Source organism: Theropithecus gelada, chromosome 6 (assembly GCF_003255815.1).
Source record: "Theropithecus gelada isolate Dixy chromosome 6, Tgel_1.0, whole genome shotgun sequence".
Taxonomy (NCBI): Eukaryota; Metazoa; Chordata; class Mammalia; order Primates; family Cercopithecidae; genus Theropithecus; species Theropithecus gelada.
Genome location: NC_037673.1, coordinates 66,277,276 through 66,296,846, shown reverse-complemented (window position 1 = coordinate 66,296,846; position 19,571 = coordinate 66,277,276). Strand labels below are relative to the sequence as shown.

At 43.9% G+C, this 19,571-nt stretch overlaps 1 protein-coding gene across 3 annotated transcripts in view; it reads right to left on the bottom strand.

The window, feature by feature from the left end:
• The window catches only part of SLC30A5 (solute carrier family 30 member 5), a 36,927-nt gene extending 24,084 nt beyond the window's left edge, over window positions 1-12,843 (bottom strand). Inside the window, exons 1-4 of one of the 3 annotated variants that reach the window (XM_025388721.1) lie at window positions 12,141-12,843; window positions 5,257-5,379; window positions 2,795-2,861; window positions 1,237-1,322 (exon numbers count right to left, since the gene is read on the bottom strand). In XM_025388721.1, coding sequence (XP_025244506.1) covers window positions 1,237-1,322; window positions 2,795-2,861; window positions 5,257-5,379; window positions 12,141-12,226 — 362 coding nt within the window. In that variant the 5' untranslated portion in view covers window positions 12,227-12,843. Of the gene's footprint in view, window positions 1-1,212; window positions 1,980-2,794; window positions 2,862-5,256; window positions 5,380-12,140 lie in introns of those variants that run through there. The other 2 variants (XM_025388722.1, XM_025388723.1) reach the window with 2 other exon arrangements.
• Between the last annotated feature and the right edge of the window lie 6,728 nt (window positions 12,844-19,571).

Sequence of the window (19,571 nt, the reverse complement as noted above, 5' to 3'; positions counted from 1 at the left end):
AGCAGTGGTGGGGGGATGTTTCAGGATGAAACTGTTCCACCTCAGATCATCAGACATTAGATTCTCATAAGGAGCATACAACAGAGATCCCTCCCATGCACAGTTCACAATAGGGTTTGTGCTCCTATGAGAATCTAATGCCACTGCTGATCTGACAGGAGGCAGAGCTCACGCAGTAATGCTTGCTCCCCCATGGCTCACTTCCTGCTCTGCGGCCTGGTTCCTATTGGGTTACGAAGCCCTACTGGTCTGTAGCCAGGGAGTGGGGGATCCCTGCTTTAGGACATTCTTTTTTTTTTGAGATGGAGTCTCGCTCTGTTGCCTAAGCTGCAGTGCAGTGGCGTGATCTTGGCTTACTGCAACCTTTGCCTCCTGAGTTCAAGTGATTTCTGGCTAATTTTTGTATATTTTTAAATAAAGGCGGGCTTTCGTTATGCTGGCTAGGTGGTGTCCAATTCCTAACTTCAAATGATCCACCCCTTGGCCTCCCAAAGTGCTAGCGTTATAGGCGTGAGCCACAGTGCTGGCCAAGAACATTCTTCATTTCACTCCTTACCTCTCACTCTCATGGCAAGGCATTTTTTCTTACACTTATTCACTAAGTAAAATCCTTCACAGATGGGGAAATGTTAAAAGAATGCTCATACACAGCTGCATGATACAACTCCTATCAAGTGGTTGCTAAGCATTTCCTCCTTAAACCAGTCCACTTGCAGAAAAAGACTAATCTATATAGATCTAGGGAAATATGAAATGGGAGTAGTTTACTTTATCCACCACGCATTTAATCTGATAACTGATATACTACTTCTGAGACGTTTATTTATGAGAGTACTTGCAAAATTGTGCAAAAAATGAGTGCTTTTAGAGATTTTATTCTTCTTATTGGCTGATTTTATTTACCACTTCAGACCTTTTATTATAGCTTCTAAGCTGTTAACAGGGATCACGAATAAATGATTAAAAAGCCATATACGCTAAAAATTTTCTGAAACTTGGAATTCTAACTAGTAGACTATCTATGACAAATCATGAATAAATTTATTAATGGTATTCACCAAAGAACTAGTCCAGAAACTCAACAGGTTTCTTCTATTTGTTGAATTCTCTCTGATGCTATAAAAGTGCCAGACACATTTGCACAGATAAATATTTGACATAAAACACAGTGGAACAAAAACAATATTCAAAATGAAGAAATACAAACACACATTCAAAATACGCATTTTTATTTACCTTAGTGGTCCACAAAGAGTGAGGCCAAAAAACCACAAGAGTGAAATAATACACCCAGCAACTGCATGTTTAAATATTTTGATCCACTATAAATGGAAACAAAAAAATTAAAAATTTCAGTCACATATATTTTGCTGTATATTCCAATTTTAAATAAAATACAGAAAGATAATAATAACAAATATTTTAAAGGTGAAATAATTACGTATTTTGAAATTAAGTAGAACACATAAGATCCCTTGACTAAGTCTAGATTTCCAAGACAGTATTCTGGGCTGGGTGCGGTGACTCACGCCTGTATCCTAGCACTTTGTGAGGCTGAGGCAGGTGGATCACCTGAGGTCAGGAGTTCAAGACCAGGCTGGCCAATATAGTGAAACCCCATCTGTACTAAAAATACAAAAATGAGCTGGGTGTGGTGGCAGATGCCTGTAATCCCAGCTACTCAGGAGGCTGAGGCAGGAGAATCGCTTGAACCTGGGAGGTGGAGATTGCAGTGAGCCAAGATTGCACCACCGCACTGCAGCCTGGGCGATGGAGCAAGATTCTTTCCCAAAAAAAAAAAAAAAAAAAGACAGTATTCTGTTTTCCATTGTCTATATTCTTGTCTGCTAGTAGATTTTGAAATCTTTTTCTTCAGAGTACAATTTTATGATTTCTCAGTTTCTCACTAGTTTCCTAGGATCATTTAACTTTTTGTCTTTAAATTCTTTTCTACCAGGAATTTTTAGTGATCCAATTATCTGAAAGGAGAGAAAAAAGTTAAGATGGGGCTTAGACTGTTAATCCTATTTTAAAAAATGTTCTTGGTCTCTGAAACAGAAGTACTTAAATTTGTCTTTCTAATAAAAAAATTATGACACAGGTTTGTAAGTCATGGTATAAAGCAAACATGTAGTATGGTATAACTGCTGCCCAAAGAGTGATGATGTGAGATGATTATGCAAAATGTAGGACAGTTCTAGTTTGAACCACAGCTGCCTAAAGAGAATAGTGACAATGATCATGAGGGTGTCACACTGTCACAATGATGAGGCATCATTCCAAAAACTTCGTAAGTATTAATTCATTTTTTCCTCACAGTTCCATTAGGAAGTTACTATTATCTCCATTTTACAGGTGAGCATATTAAGGTAGAGAGAAATCAAGTAACTTGCCCAAAGTAAAGGTCAGTAAGGAGGACAGACAGAACATGCCTTTGACTCCAGAAACCTCACTCTTAACCCCTATGCTTTGTCAGCTTTCCAGTGACATTTGTACTAGGCTCTTGGGCATGCTTTCATGTCCAATTTGTAAATCTTTCAGAATAAGAAGTGTGTACTGAAGAAAACAATTACATGAATGCTTTATAATTTTTTTTAGCCTCTTAAAACATTTCATGATCTGAGTACTTTATGGTTTAAAGTCTCCATTCAGAAAAGACAAGAGCAAGTTAACTCTAAAATTGTTCTGCGGCATATCTTAAATTATTAAGTACCCATTATCAAAACATAAGCACTGCATCCTGGCCCACTAAACGAGAAGCTGCTAGGAATAAAAGATTCTGCAAAGATCTTACCTGGTGTTTGGTAATAGTTTTCCCAGAAGAAAATGGCTTTTGAAACAAAACCATAAAAAATGCAGTCCTGTAAATATTGAAACATTAATATATTAATATTAATCAATATTAGACACAAGATACAGTTTTAAGACACTTATTTTAAACAAATATGCCAGAACTTGAAGTGTTATCCTCTGAATAAATCATACTGGAGAATTATACTCATTTTAGTAAAACTCCTTTTCAACATTTAGAGAATTTTTTTTTTTTTTTGAGATAGAGTCTTGCTTTGTTGCCAGGCTGGAGTGCAGTGGCATGATCTTGGCTTACTGCAACCTCCACCTCCTGGGTTCAAGCAATTCTCCTGCCTCAGCCTCCTGAGTAGCAGGGATTGCAGGCACGCGCCACCATGCCCAGCCAATTTTTTGTATTTTTAGTAGAGACGGGGTTTCAACATGTTGGCCAGGCTGGTCTCGAACTCCTGACCTCGGTTGATCTGCCTTCCTTGGCCTCCCAAACTGCTGGGAAAACAGGCATGAGCAACCACGCCTGGCCGAGAACTCTTATTTTCTGTCTTCAGAACCAGCTAACAAGCCACAAAAGTAAAGGAGTCAAAATTTTTTTTATATCTTAAAATACCAAAGAAAATAATTCCTATTTTCTCTAAAATTCAGTAATAAATCTTGAAATAGTATAATGAAAATGAAGAAATTACTAATTATACGTCCCTACCTTTCACATTGCCAAAACAGTTGTATAAAAATGCACCCAACTTGGTCAGGCATGGTGGCTCAAGCCTGTAACCCCAGCACTTTGGGCGGCTGAGGTGGGCAGATCACCTGAGGTCAGGAGTTGGAGACCAGCCTGGCCAACATGGGAAAACCCCGTGTCTACAAAAAAAAAATACAAAAATTAGCCAGCCATGGTGGGACACACCTGTAATCCTAGCTACTCAGGAGGCTGAGGCAGAATTGCTTGAACCCAGGAGGCAGAGGCTGCAGTGAGTTGAGATTGAGCCACTGCGCTCCATACTGGGCAACCGAGCCAGACTGTCTCAAAATAAATAAATAAATAAAAAATAAAAAAAGCACATAACCGGTGGCTTAATATTTCTTAATCAATAATCTATTTCCCAAATTACCAAAATTATACTCCCAAGAGTGTTTTTTTTAAATGGAGTCTTGCTCTATTGCCCTGGCTGGAGTGCAATGGCACAATCTCAGCTCACTGTGCAACCTCCGCCTCCCAGGTTCAAGCGATCCTCCTGTCTCAGACCCCCTAGTAGCTGGGACTACAGGCATGTGCCACCATGCTTGGCTAATTTTTGTATTTTTAGTAGAGATGGGGTTTTGCCACGTTGGCAAGGCTGGTTTCCAACTCCTGACCTCAGGTGATCAACCCCCGTCGGCCTCCCAAAGTGCTGGGATTACAGGTGTGAGCCACTGCACCCAGATGACTCCCAAGAGTCTTTAATTGGTTTTTATTAACAGAGAGGGTGGTCACTATCAATCTCAAGATCCAAGAAATCTTTATTCAGAATTTCTTATATGTAGGCTGGGCGTGGTGGCTCATGCCTGTAATCCCAGCACTTTGGGAGGCTGAGGCGGGCGGATCACAAGGTCAAGAGATTGAGACCATCCTGGCCAACATGGTGAAACCCTGTCTCTGTTAAAAATACAAAAATTAGTTGGGCATGGTGGTGGGCACCTGTAGTTCCAGCGACTCGGGAGGCTGAGGCAGGAGAACTGCTTGAACCCGGGAGGCAGTGATCTTGCAGTGAGCCAAGATCACGCCACTGCACTCCAGCCTGGTGACAGAGTGAGACTGTGTCTCAAAAAAGAAAAAAAAAAAAAGCATTTCTTATAAGTAGGATAATTTAATGTACATACTGTATGAGGACTGTACTAAGAAAGGATTATGTAGTGAACACAGCCCAACCATAGTTTAACTTAGAAAATAAGGAATATTTGTTCCAAGACAGGCCTCAGATAACACCCTGTGCCTGTTTGAAGATTAGGTTGTGTCAGTCAAATAGTGTAGGAATCCCTAGTGTCCCTGAGACCCTTTCAGGAAGTCAGCAAGGTTAAAATGATTTTCAAAAAAATACCAAGACATTATCTGCCCCTTTCACTCTTATTCTCGAGGAGTGTAGAGCAAAATTGCTAATACTGCAACAGGTTCAATACTGAGGCACTTATGAGAATCTGGCTATCCTCTATTAAGCCAGATATTAAAATCAATTTGCAAAAATCTCATCAAAGTCTGTGTTTAGGCAAGTGATTAGAGCACAACAATCCCTTTTCTTTTCAGTCTCTTTGTACCTCTAATCTTAAGTATACTCCCAGTTAAAAAAATTTATCAAATACTTGTCAGGAGGAACAAACAAAATATTGCATGTAAAGTTTCTTAAAGATACTCTGTTAAAACAGGATTTTCAAAGAAATAAAAAAAATCAAGAAAAAAAAAATCCACACACTCACCCAAGTTTTAATATAAAAATGAATTGAACAATGTGAACAGCTTTTAGGAGATCATATGATTCGAAAAGTCCGACAGCCTTCAAAAATTTAGTGAAACATAATAACACAATGTATTTTGTTAATCTGAAAAATAAAAGCAGAAACAATTTTTAGTATCATTGAAATTACAAGGAACTCATCAATCTGGTTTTTTAAACAAGAGGTCCTTATAGAAACCATAGAAATATACATAAACAAAAAATGAAACAAAACAAAGTCCCCAAACAACTCACCATCCACATGATAATTACTGTTGACTTTTTTTTTTAAATCATAGAGACGGGGTCTCAATGTGTTGCCCAGGCTGGTCTCGAACTTCTTGGGTCAAGCAGTCCTCCAGCTTTGGTCTCCCAAAGTGCTGGGATTACAGGTGTGAGCCACCGCGCCCAACCTGCTGTTAACATTTTGAGGCCAGGTGCAGTAGCTTAAGACCAGCCTGGGCAACATGGCAAAAGCCTATCTCTACAAAAAATACTAAGAATTAGCCAGGCATTATGGCGCGTGGCAGCAGTCTCAGCTCCTCGGGAGGATCACCTGAGCCTGGAAGGCTGAGGTTGCAGTGAGCTGTGATAGTGTCACTGCACTCCAGCCTGGGCAACAGAGTGAGACCCTGTCTCAAAGTACAAACAAACAGGCTGGGTGCTCATGCCTGTAATCCCAGCACTTTGGGAGGCCTAAGTGAGTGGATCATGTGAAGTCTGGAACTCAAGACCAGCCTGGCCAACATGGTGAAAACTCACCTCTACTAAAATACAAAAATTAGCTGGGCGTGGTGGCAGGTGCCTGTAATCCCAGCCATTTGGGAGGCTGAGGCAAGAGAATCGCTTGAACCCGGGAGGCAGAGGTTGCAGTGAGTCAAAACTGCACCACTGCACTTCAGCCTAGATAACAGAGTGAGACTCTGTCTCAAAACAAAAACCAACCAACCACAACATTTTGGGTTTCTTTTCAATGTATATGAATGATTATGTACAGCTACAGTCTACTTTAACAAAAAATGCCCAACAAAAAATGAAAATTTTCTTGATCAAGTTGCTGGACTATTTTGTTATCTGCTTTCTAACTTAATAACTCCTCCAAACAAATAAGGAGAACTAAATAAAAACTAAATTCTGTTATGAAATGAAAAGACCACAATAAAGGAAGAAACGGAAGAATGGTAAATGCCTTTGGTTCGCGCCTCTTCTGCCTTGTTAAGTGACTACAGTGAGAGTTGTGGTTGAAAGGTCAATTGACTGGACCTAGAGTCCTAAAAAGCCTCAGGAATTGGAAACACCTCAGGAGGGGAATGAGAAGCTGAAAAGAAGAGGATCTCTAGGAAGTCTTCCAAGTAATCAGATTCCCAGGTTCCTGCCCAGCCGGCAGGCAACTCTCTCTCCTCAACCACTATTAGGAGTCACGAGTCATAGCCTCTGGCAAGGTCACTTAAATTTCCTGAAGTAGACAACTCTGCTGGCTTTATAAGAGAATGTCCATGTTTTTAAGAAAAACAAATATTTAAGGATAAAGAAGCATGAAGTATGTAACTTACTTTCAAATAGTCCAGGGGAAAAAAAATACCTGTGTGTGTGCATTTAGAGAGAGAGAGAGAGAGAGAATAAATCACACGGGACGATACATTAACAATTACAGAGTCCAGGCAAAGAATATACTACTCTTGTGACTTTTACATAAACTGGAAATTATTTTTAAATGAGTAGTTTAAAAGTGTTACTTATTCAAGGGTGTATTGTCTCAGGTAGGGAAATGTGGTAAACAATCCTTTGCTATTTTATTTGTACTATTTACTTAGCAGAGTTACCTTTCTATTATAGTTTATTGCAGAATCAATCAAATTCAACTCAGGACTGGTTGAATTTTGATGGATTCCAGGTTGCAAGAGTTTTACTTTATATAGACCAAAAATCAAATACTGGTTATAATCTGCAACAAAAACTAGTTGACAAGTCCTTTAATTGTGGGTATTTTTATGCCCAAATTTACAAATATGTATTATTTTAAACAAAGGTTTATTTTGCTTTAAGTCCTCTTTGTGGGGAAGGGCACAGGGTCACAGCTAACATTTGTTGGGCACCTGCTATGTTCCAAGTGCTTTGAATACATCATTTCATTTAATTCTTACAACAGTCCTACAAACCAAGAAGTGGTATCCCTGTTTCACAAAACTGAATTGTAGAAAAGTAAGTTGCCCAAGGTTACACAAGTAATAAATGAGCTGGTAGTCTGAGTTGTTTAAAACCCCATATATAGTGCCTTCTACATAGTAGATACTTGAGTATTTATTGAATGAATTGAACTTGAATTACACACTGATTTTTTATTTTTTAGCCAGAGAACTGTTGAGCTACTGCAGTAGGCAAAGCCCAAGAGGCAGGTTTGAACCTAAATCCAAACTTCAGTAATTTCAGGTTTAGAAAACCAGGGAATTATCTTCGATCTCAGCTCACTGCAACTTCTGCCGCTGGGTTCAAGTGATTCTCCTGCCTCAGCCTCCTGAGCAGCTGGGATTACAGGTGCCTGCCACTATGTCAGGCTAATTTTTTTTTTTTTTTTTTTTTATTTATTTGAGACGGAGTCTCGCTCTGTAGCCCAGGCTGGAATGCAGTGGCCGGATCTCAGCTCACTGCAAGCTCCGCCTCCCGGGTTTACGCCATTCTCCGGCCTCAGCCTCCCGAGTAGCTGGGACTACAGGCGCCCGCCACCTCGCCCGGCTAGTTTTTTGTATTTCTTAGTAGAGACGGGGTTTCACTGTGTTAGCCAGGATGGCCTCGATCTCCTGACCTCGTGATCCGCCCGTCTCGGCCTCCCAAAGTGCTGGGATTACAGGCTTGAGCCACCGCGCCCGGCCTAATTTTTGTATTTTTTAGTAGAGACAGGTTTTTGCCATGTTGGTTGGCCAGGCTGGTCTCGTACTTCTGACCTCAGGTGATCCACCTGCCTTGGCCTCCCAAAGTGCTAGGATTACAGGCGTGAGCCCACCACGTTTAGAACCAGGGAATTTTCTTTCTTTTCTTTTCTTTTTTTTTTTTTTTGAGATGGAGTCTGGCTCTGTAGCCCAGGCTGGAGTGCAGTGGATCTCAGCTCACTGTGAGCTCCGCCTCCCGGGTTTACGCCGTTCTCCTGCCTCAGCCTCCCGAGTAGCTGGGACTACAGGTGCCCGCCACCTTGCCCGGCTAGTTTTTTTGCATTTTTTAGTAGAGACGGGGTTTCACCATGTTCGCCAGGATGGTCTCCATCTCCTGACCTAGTGATCCGCCCGTCTCGGCCTCCCAAAGTGCTGGGATTACAGGCTTGAGCCACCGCACCCGGCCAGAACCAGGGAATTTTCTAAACCTTCACAGAAAAGTCCACTGATAACTTTTGACAAGACTAGTTAATGGGAAATGATGGTTTATAAATTGGGGGGTGGGGAGGATGGGCCAGGCATGGTGGCTCATGCCTGGGAAGCCTAGGCAGAAGGATCACTTGAGTCCAGGAGTTCAAGACCAACCTGGGCAATATAGCAAGACCCCGTCTCTCCAAAAAGTTTTTAAAAATTAGCCTCCCTTTCCTCTCCTCTCCCATCTTCACTTCCTGATAAATCAATGCCATTGTTTTTCCCTCATAACATGAACTAGGAATGTCTCCTTATTAATAATTTTGCTTATCAATATAGGTTACTTAGCCTGGTTTTTCATCTTTAGCCCAATAGTTCATTAACTGGAACTTTAAAAATCAAAGAATCCAGGCCAGGTATGGTAGCTCACGCCTGTAATTCCAGCACTTTGGGAGGCTGAGGTGGGAGGATTGCTTGAGCCTAGGAGCTCGAGACCAACCTGGGCAAAATAGCAAGACCTCATCTCTACTAAAAATTAAAGAATGAACTGGGCATGATGGTGCACACCTGCAATCTCACATACTGGGAAGGCTGAGATGGAAGGATTGCTTAAGCCCAGGAGTTTGAGATTGCAGTGAGTCATGATTATTTTACTGCACTCCATCCTGGGCAACAGAGGAACTGACCTTGTCAGAAAGAAAGGGAAGAGGAAGAAAGGAAGGAATGAAGGAAGGGAAGGAAAGAAAAAGGGAAGAAAGGAAGGAAAGAAAAAGGGAAGAAAGGAAGGGAAGAAACCACTAAAATCTCTAAGGGTGTTTTTTGTGTTCTATTTTTTTCTAGTACATATACATTTGCTTTATTTTGTTGTTGTTGTTGGTTTGTTGTGGCGTTTTTTTTTTGGAGTTTTTTTTGGGGGGAAGGTGGGGCAGGGTTTTGCACTGTCACCCAGGCTCCAGTGCAGTAATGGGATCATAGCTCACTGCAGCCTTGACTTCCTGGGCTCAAGTGATCCTTCTGCCTTAGCCTCTCAAGTAGCTGGAACTACATGCACTGCCAATGTGCTTGGCTAATTTTTATATTTTGTAGAGATGGGGGTCTCACTATGTTACTAGGGCTGGTCTCAAACTCTAGGGCTCAACTGATCCTCCTGCTTCAGCCTACATTTACTTTATACCTAGACAACTGCTGGAGATTTGGTAAGTTTTCCAGAAGGGTCCTTCCGGAAGGTTGAAGCCTGGCTTTTGGGATATTGGAGTTAAATGAGAGAATGGGAGGCAGAGTTAAGAGGGGAAACTCCTTTTTAATCTCCACATTTTCCATCCAGGACCTCATCCTTCCTTTACTCTTGCAACCTAAAATAAAGTAAAACTCTTGCAACCTGGAATTCATCAAAATTCAACCAGTTCTGAGTTGAATTTGATTCTGCAATAAACTACAATAGAAGGGCAACTCTGCTAAGTAAATAGTACAAATAAAATAGCAAAGGATTGTTTACCACATTTCCCTACCTGAGACATTACGCTCTTTACACTCTTGAATAAATAACACTTTTAAACTACTCATTTAAAAATAATTTCCAGTTTACGTAAAAGTTACAATAGTATATCCTTTACCTGGACTCCGTAATTGTTAATGTATCATCCCATGTGATTTATTATTCTTTCTCTAAATGCACACACACAGGTTTTTCCCCTGGACTATTTGAGAGTAAGTTACATACTTCATGCTTCTTTATGCTTAAATACTTGTTTTTCCCAAGAACATGGACATTCTCTTATAAAACCAGCAGAGTTGTTTACTTCAGGAAATTTAAGTGATATGCTTTTTTTTTTTTTTTTTTGAGATGGAGTCTCGCTCTGTCACCCAGGCTGGAGTGCAGTGATGCGATCTCGGCTCACCACAACCTCTGCCTCCTGGGTTCAAGCCATTCTCCTGCCTCAGCTTCCTGAGTAGCTGGGATTACAGGCATGCACCACGTCCAACTAATTTTTTTTTTGCTATTTTTAGTAGAGACGGGGTTTCGCCATGTTGGCCAGGCTGGTCTCGAACCCCCGACCTCAGGTGATCCGCCTGCCTCGGCCTTCCAAGGTGCTGGGATTACAGGCGTGAGCCCCTGCGCCTGGCCTGATATGATACTTTTATCTAATCTACTGTCCATAGTACAATTTTGTCAATTGACCCAGTAACGTCCTTCAAAGCACTTTTCCCCCCTACCAAATCAGACCAGAATTGCCTACTGCATTTAGTTGTCATGTCTCAATAATTAACATCTGATATGCTGTTATTTACAAAATGAGATGCTCAAAATAGATTAGAAAATTAAATGTATGCTACAAAAATGCAGTTGCTTTAAGTTCTGTCCTATGTGGTGTTCTTTCCTTTTTATAAAAAATGCTTATGTTGGGCCGGCTCGGCGGCTCATGCCTGTAATCCCAGCACTTTGGGAGGCCGAGGCAGGCGGATCACTTGAGGTAGACCAGTCACACCAACATGGAGAAACCTCGTCTCTACTAAAAATACAAAACATTAGCCAGGCGTGGTGGCCTATGTCTGTAATCCCACGTCCTCGGGAGGCTGCGGCAGGAGAATCGCTTGAACCCGGGAGGCGGAGGTTGCGGTGAGTGGACTCCAGCCTGGGCAACAAGAGTGAAACTCCGTCTCAAAAAAAAAAAAAAAAAAAAAAAAAAAGGTTACTTTATAATGTTATTACTACAGTTCTAAAGAATTTATCACATTTATCACTTTCTTTAAATATCAAAGAAAATATTTATTCCAGAATGAGAAGAACTCGTTAAAATTGGAGGCAATGAACACAGTTCCAGCCAAATTGCAGGGCTATATTTTGTACATCTTTGACACTATCTCAGAATTTAGGAAGGACATACTCGAAAGTGGTCGCTGCACCTGTTGGTCCCTTACTTTTGGGGTTGGTGGGAGAATTGGAGAGAGGAAGTGGTAATTTTCACTTTTTACTCTATGAATTGCTGTGCTGTTTAGATTTTTTTTTGACAACGAAGACACATTTCTTACTTAAGAATAAAATAAAAAAAGAAAATAGGGCTGGACCCTCGATGTGCTCGGTTAATCTGAACATCCAAGTTCACGTAAGTACTTTGGTTTCGTTGCCTGACGAGAGATGATGGCGACACCTTCCCCTAACTTATGCAGGGCAACGTCAGAGAGGTTAAGTAGTCACCAGACTATTTCAGGGAGAAACAGCCAAGAGAAAGGCTTCTCACAGATCAGAAAAACCTCTCACTTGAACTGGCGGGCAGTTCTAAGATTGACTGACTGCCTTGTAACCCAGAAATTCAAGCAGAAGCTTTCTGGCTTTAGCGCCTTCATTCTGCAGCGAGCACCCAAAGGGCCCGGGGAGCCCGGAGGCAGCCTGCGCGCAGGGAGAGAGGCAGAGGGAGAGGGCGCGCCGACCCCGGGACGTCCCGGGCTGTCAGCGGGGACCGGACGGAGGCCTGGGAAGGTGTATCCTGAGCGGCCCGGCCGGTCGCTGCCTTTCGGATAGGTCCCTTACCGAGCGCTGGGTACGTCCACCGGCCCGAGGCCGCCGCCGCCGCCGCCGGGGCCGGCCAGCACGTCCCCGCCGTATTTCTCCTCCATTCCGGGGCTCACGAGCCGCCGCCGCTGCCCCTGCCGCGGGGTCTCCTCATGTCTCGCCGCTGTCGCGGAACAGCGGGCACAGGCGCGTCACTCCCCCATGGCAGCTGCCCCGTCGGGTTCCCGCAGGCCGGGCCGCCGCTGCCGCTGCCGCTGCTGCTGTCCCCGGCTCCGGCCCACTAGCACACGCGCGTCGGGACTAGGCCGCGGGCAGTTCCGGCGGCGCCAGGTTCCCGGGAGGCAGCGCCAGTAGGGACGTTGCCAAGCCACGTCATCAAGCCCAGCAACCCTCACTCCCAGGGGAGTGCCCAGCCTTGCGTCTGCGCAAGCGGAACACTTGCCTTTCCTCGCCGCTTCTTAGGCTCCTCCCGCCATGTTGTGGCGCATTGAAGCCCCGCCTCCTATCAGCCTCTCCGGTTGGCGCTCCCGGTGCACTTTCCTGTCCCTGCAGTGCCACCTATGGGCCGTCAGAAGTACAGCGGATTCCTGCAGAGCAGAGGGAGGGGGCGTCGAAAATGTACAGCCAGTGTGATTAAACAAAGCTCACCAATCTTTTCCTCTGCGTTAGGGATTCTTTTTTTTTTTTTTTAGATGGAATTTCGCTCCTGTTGCCCAGTCTAGAGTGCAATTGCGCGATCTCGGCTTACTGCAACCTCCGCCTCCCAGGTTCAAGCGATTCTCCTGCCTCAGCCTCCCAAGTAGCTGGGATAAAAGGCTTGTGCCACCACGCCTGGCTAATTTTGCATTTTTAGTAGAGACGGGGTTACTCCATGTTGGTCAGGTTGGTCTCGAACTCCTGACCCCAGGTGATCCACCCACCTCGGCCTCCCAAAGTGCTGAGATTGCAGGCGTGAGCCACCGCACTCGGCCTAGGGATTCTTAATCCAGGTTAACATACCCTCTGCCTCTTAGGTTTTTGTGAGTATGGATCATTTTTGTGATAAGAAGGCCTCAAGTCTTAAAAGTTCAGGTGCCCTTCCCCCAACCAGAGATAACTATTTTTTTTTTTTTTTCTTTTTCTTTTTTTTTTTTTGAGACGGAGTCTCGCTCTGTCGCCCAGGCTGGAGTGCAGTGGCGCGATCTCGGCTCACTGCAAGCTCCGCCTCCCGGGTTCACGCCGTTCTCCTGCCTCAGCCTCCCGAGTAGCTGGGACTACAGGCACCGGCCACCTCGCCCGGCTAGTTTTTTCTATTTTTAGTAGAGACGGGGTTTCACCGTGGTCTCGATCTCCTGACCTTGTGATCCGCCCGCCTCGGCCTCCCAAAGTGCTGGGATTACAGGCGTGAGCCACCGCGCCCGGCTTGAGATAACTATTTTTGAAGCTGTAGAGAATCGATTACAAATAGCGGTACAGCCATTTCTTTTGAACAATGCCTTTGATGGACTTTGAAGAGAAGAAACTAGTATTGACCAAAATTTGCCTCCTCAGCAAACTATCCCAGGGCAATTTTCTATGTGCGAATCTTCAGGGCCTTCTCTCCTACTCCTAAGGGAACGTAAAGGCAATTTCCAGATTTCTAAAGAAACATTCTTATCCTGGGCAACATGGCAAAACCCTGTCTCTACAAAAAATACAAAGAACAGTTAGCCAGGCGTGGCATGTACCTATGGTCCCAGCCACTCAGGAGGGAGAGGCAGGAGGATCGTGGGAGGTCAAGGTTGCAATAAGGCATGATCATGCTACTGCACTCCAGCCTGGGCAACAGAGCAAGAAAGTCTCGGGGGCGGGCGGGGGGCGGGGGGAAGAAAGAAAAAGAAAGGATTCTTCTTTGCCACAGGGAGCCTGGGGTCATCTATCAAATAAAATAACTGAGGAAGGTGACTGCTTTTGTGGCTTTTTGTGTGGGGCCTGGAGTACTGGTAACTGTCGTTGTTGGAGTCCCTGAAATCCAAGTGTGTAAGGACAGAACATAGGAGAAGGAAGAGGATTTTGTTAAGTGTTGCTGCAAACTGTTTTGTCTTCTTTTTTAGAATTGATTTTCTTTAAACTCTGCCTGTGAAACTGTGTAATTCGGGCACATCTGTAAAAACAGGTCAGGTAGTGTTACCTGAAAAGGGGTCCCCATCCAGACCCCAAGAGAGCTTGGATCTCGTGCAAGAAAGAATTCGGGGCAAGTCCATACAGTAAAGTGAAAGCAAGTTTATCAAGAAAGTAAAGGAATAGGCCGGGCGCGGTGGCTCAAGCCTGTAATCCCAGCACTTTGGGAGGCCGAGACGGGCGGATCACGAGGTCAAGAGATCGAGACTATCCTGGCTAACACGGTGAAACCCCGTCTCTACTAAAAAATACAAAAAAAAACCAGCCGGGCGAGGTGGCGGGCGCCTGTAGTCCCAGCTACTCGGGAGGCTGAGGCAGGAGAATGGCATAAACCCAGGAGGCAGAGCTCGCAGTGAGCTGAGATCTGGCCACTGCACTCCAGCCTGGGCGACAGAGCGAGACTCTGTCTCAAAAAAAAAAAAAAAAAAAAGAAAGTAAAGGAATAAAAGTACAGGTACTCCATAGGCAGAGGGCGCAGTGGCTCATGCCTGTAATCCCAGCACTTGGGAGGCTGAGGCAGGTGGATCGCCTGTGCTCAGGAGCTTGAGACCAACCTGACCAACATGGTGAAACCCTGTCTCTACTAAAAATACAAAATTAGCCAGATGTGGTGGTGCATGCCTGTACTCCCAGCTACTCGGAAGGCTGAGGAGGAGAATCGCTTGAACCCGGGAGGTGGAGGTTGCAGTGAACTGAGATCGCACCATTGCACTCCAGACTGGGCAACAAGAGTGAAACTCCGTCTCAATAATAATAATAATAATAATAATAATAATAATAGTAATAATAATAATGCCCAACCTCCTGGGAATGCAGCCAAGTAAGTCTCCGCCTTATTTTACCCAGCCCCTATTCAAGATGGAGGCACTCTGGCTCAAACGCCTCTGAGGTAGGACTGGGTATTATAAAGGTTATTTTTCTGTTGCTAAAAATTTAGGAATGTGGGCTCCTGTGTCAGTCTTGGTTTGAATCCCAACTTTGCCACTTAGTAATTGTGGGATCTTGGGTCAGTTAGCTGGCCTTTCTGTGCCACAGTTTTCTTATCTGCAAAGTAGGAATAGTAGTATTTATATTGTAGGGTTGTTGGGAGGATTATACATATGTTAATATGTGAAAAGTCTCTAGAACTTGTTAGGTTTTGAAGGGAACGCGAGGGTTAGAGAAAGACACACACACACAAACACACACAGAAAGAGGGTGGCTCGACAGTAAATGCAGGCTTCATGTCCAGCATAAAACCTACAGAAGTGGGGGACCAGCCTAATGCCAGAGCCCACCACTGCTTACAGGCTGGGGGTACTTATAGGTATGGGTGGGAGTGGTCTGGGCAGGATGGCTTGCTGCCGGGCAGGATGGCTTGCTGCCTGGCAGGATATTGATAAGATGTTCCTGTGATGAGGCAGTTCTGGCCCTTGTTCTGGCAGATGTCATCGTGGTGTTCCTTGGAACTTTGCCCAGCAACATATGATAGGGATGTTTCTTTATTTGGGCCTTTGTCCACCTTGTGGTCGAGTGGTTAGACAGGATGTTTCTTACAGCCCTGAAACCCTGTGAAATGTTTCACTTTGACCAAGGTCTGCAAAATAGTGAGGAGCTTACAAAATGGTGCAGTTTGGACTAACAGAACTGTTGTCAGACGCGTTTGAACCAGGGCAACTCCATCTTAAATAGGAGCTGGGTAAAATAAGGCTCAGACCTACTGGGCTGTATTCCCAGACTTTTAAGACATTCTAAGAGATGTCTATGGAGTAGCCATTCTTTATTCTTTATTCCTTTACTTTCCTAATAAACTTGCTTTCACTTTATGGACTCGCCCTGATTTTTTTTTTTTTTTTTTTGAAACCGAGTTTTGCTCTTGTTGCCCGGGCTGGAGTGCAATGGCATGATCTTGGCTCACTGCAACCTCCACCTCCCAGGTTCAAGTGATTCTCCTGCCTCAGCCTCCCCAGTAGCTGGGACTACAGGCATGCACCACCAACTCCAGATAATTTTGTATTTTTAGTAGAGACGGGGTTTCTCCATGTTGGTCAGGCTGGTCTCGAACTCCCGACCTCAGGTGATCCACCTGCCTCAGCCTCCCAAAGTGCTGGGATTACAGGCATGAGCCACCACGCGCGGCTCTGAATTCTTTCTTTCATGAGATCCAAGAACCCTCTCTTGAGGTCTGGATCTGGACCTCTTTCCTGTAACACTATGACTAGTATAAAATGTCACTCAATAGATGTTAAATATTATTATTACTCTGGGAAATTTGGGGATGATTTGGAGATGAAAATGGGGTTTTGACCAGTATAAATTATAATTAACTTACAATACTCTAATTTGAATACACACAAAGAGCTTTAGTAGCATAAAAAATGAGGTATCACAGTCTGCCTACTGGAACTTTATTGTTGAAATCACCTATGCAAAAATTATAACAGTGAGAAAATTACAGCAAAAGAGATCTGACCTAATCAAACCCTGTCTCGCCTTTAGCTTTCAAACTGCCCTTAATTATACCTGGGCTTGGGCCAAGCTAACTTTGGGAGACATTTATAGTTTAAATGATAATGGCCCTTCCCCCAAACTCAATCACCTTTGTAAAGCTATTGAGAGAACATCAGGCTAGGAGAATGAGAGGAGCCTGAATTCTGCTAAAGTGTAGACATCAAGGAGTGCTAGCCAGTATTCCAGAGGTCACAGCTTACCTAATTACTCCTGCAGATAGCATCACTCTTGTAGAACCTAAGATTGGACTTTTGAGACATCTTTTCAGGCTTTTTTCTGTATTTTTTGGGCATGTCTGAAGACTGATGGGTCCAGGTGTATCATAGCTCCACCTCGATCCAACTACCACTTCTGTGGCCCCACCCAGAAGGACTCAGAACACAGGAGGACCATTTGCCACACCCCTATGATTGCACCCCAACCAGTCGGCAGCAACTCCCACTCTCTTCCCCCAAAGTATCCTTGAAAATCCCTAGCCTCTGAATTTTTGGGGAGGTTGATTTGAGTAATAATAAAACTACAGTCTGCTGTTTAGCTTGCTCTATGTGTGTAAAACTTTTCACTATTGCAATTCCCCTGCCTTGATAGATTGGCTCTATCTGGGTAGCAGGCAAGAAGAACCCATTGGGTGGTTTCATTGTGGAAATATTTGGCAATTTGAGAGCAAGGCGCAGTTGGCAATATTACACATAAAAGGCACAAATACCAAGGTTTCCCAAATAAGGCATGATAAGCAGAAAAGACTCTATCTAAAACTTGGATAAGAGTTTGGATGCGAGAGGAAGGCTTTGAAGGAAGACTCATCCTGTGAGAACACAGCAGAAGGTATGACCTTTAAAGGCTAAAGATGCGTACACTTTTGTTTGAGGCAAATAAGAGTAAGAAAGATACTGCTGATAAATAGTCAAAGTCAAACTCTGTAAAATATGTGAAGAGATTTATTCTGAGCCAAACTAGTGACCAACGGCCCATGACACAGTCCCAGGAGACCTTGAGAACATGTGCCCAAGGTGACTGGGCTACAGCTTGGTTTTATACATTTCAGGAAGACATAAGACATCAATCAATACATATAAGATGTACATTGGGGCTGGATGTGGTGGCTCACACCTATAATCCCAATACTTTGGAACACTTTGGGAGGCTGAGGCATGTAGATCACCTGAGGTCAGGAGTTTGAGACCAGCCTGGCCAGCATGGTGAAACCCTGTCTCTACTAAAAATACAAAAATTAGCCGGGTGTGGTGGCGGGTGCCTGTAATCCCAACTACTCGGGAGACTGAGACAGGGAGAATTGCTTGAACTCAGGAGGCAGAGGTTGCAGTGAGCTGAGATCGCACCACTGCTTTCCAGCCTGGGCAACAGAGCAAGACTCCATCTCAAAAAAAAAAAAAAAAGTACATTGGTTGGGTCTGGACAACTGGAAGCAAGGCGGGTATGGGGCTTCCAGGTCACAGGTAGATTCAAAGATTTTCTGATTGGCAATTGGTTGAAAGAGTTATTATCTAAAGACCTGGAATCAATAGAAAGGAATGTCTGGGTTACCATAAGTGGTTGTGAAGACCAAGGTTTTATCATGTAGATGAAGCTTCCAGGTAGCAGGCTTCAGAGAGAATAGCTTGTAAATGTTTCTTATTAGACATAAAGAGTCACCGGGAGCAGTGACTCACAGCTGTAATCCCAGCACTTTGGGAGGCTGAGACAGGTGGATTACCCGAGGTCAGGAGTTCGAGACCATCCTGGCCAACATAGCAAAACCCCGTCTCTACTAAAAATACAAAAATAAGCTGGGCATAGTGGTGCACATCTGTAGTCCCAGGTACTAGGGAGGCTGAGACAGGAGAATCGCTTGAACCTGGGAGGCAGAGGTTGCAGTGAGTCGAGATCGTGCCATTGCACTCCAGCCTGGGCAACAGAGCAAGACTTCGTCTGAAAAAAAAAAAAAAAAAAAAAAGGAGACATAAAGAATCTGTTCTGCCAGTGTTAAGGTCTCTGTGTTGATGTTAAAGCTGGTCAGCTGTGCCTGAATTCCAACAGGGAGAAGGGTACAATGAGGCAGGTCTGGCTCCCCCATCTCATCATGGCCTAGCTTTTTAGGTTAACTTCGGAATGCCCTGGGCCAAGAGGAGGGGTCCATTCGGATGGTTGGGGGGCCTTTGAATTTTGTTTTTGGTTTACATTACAGTACTCCATCAGCTATGTTGGGATTTTAAACTCAGGATGTTTAATAGTATTATGTCTATTTATTGAATTTTTATAAAAACATCCGTGTCTTTTGCCTATATCTGATAATAATTGACTCAGAGTGGGGTGGGCCAGATAAGGCCCAGAAAAGAATGATAATCTTGCTTCACTTTCTCGAAGTGACTTTTCTTTTTCTTTTTTTTTGAGACAAGGTCTTACTCTGTCACCCAGGCTTGAGTGTGGTGGCAGGATCATGGTTCACTGCAGCCTTAACCTGCTAGGCTTAAGCAATCTTCCCATGTCAGCCACCTGAGTAGCTGGAACTACAGGTGTGTGCCACCACGCCTGGCTTTCTTTTGTAGAAATGAGGTCTCACTATGTTGCCCAGGCTGGTCTCAAACTTCCAAGCTCAAGCAATCCTCTTGCCTCAGCCTCCCAAAATGTTAGGATCACAGTTGTGAACCACTATGCCCAGCAAAGTGACTTTTCTGTAGCAGTTTTTGGGTAGCAGTTTCTTCGTAAAATTGCTGTTTTCTAATTAGGATGGCAGCAGTAATAACTATTTTTCCAGAGCTAGTTTAGTTCCTTTGGAGCTCAATGAACTAGGTGAAATGACATGTATGAATTGAGATGAGC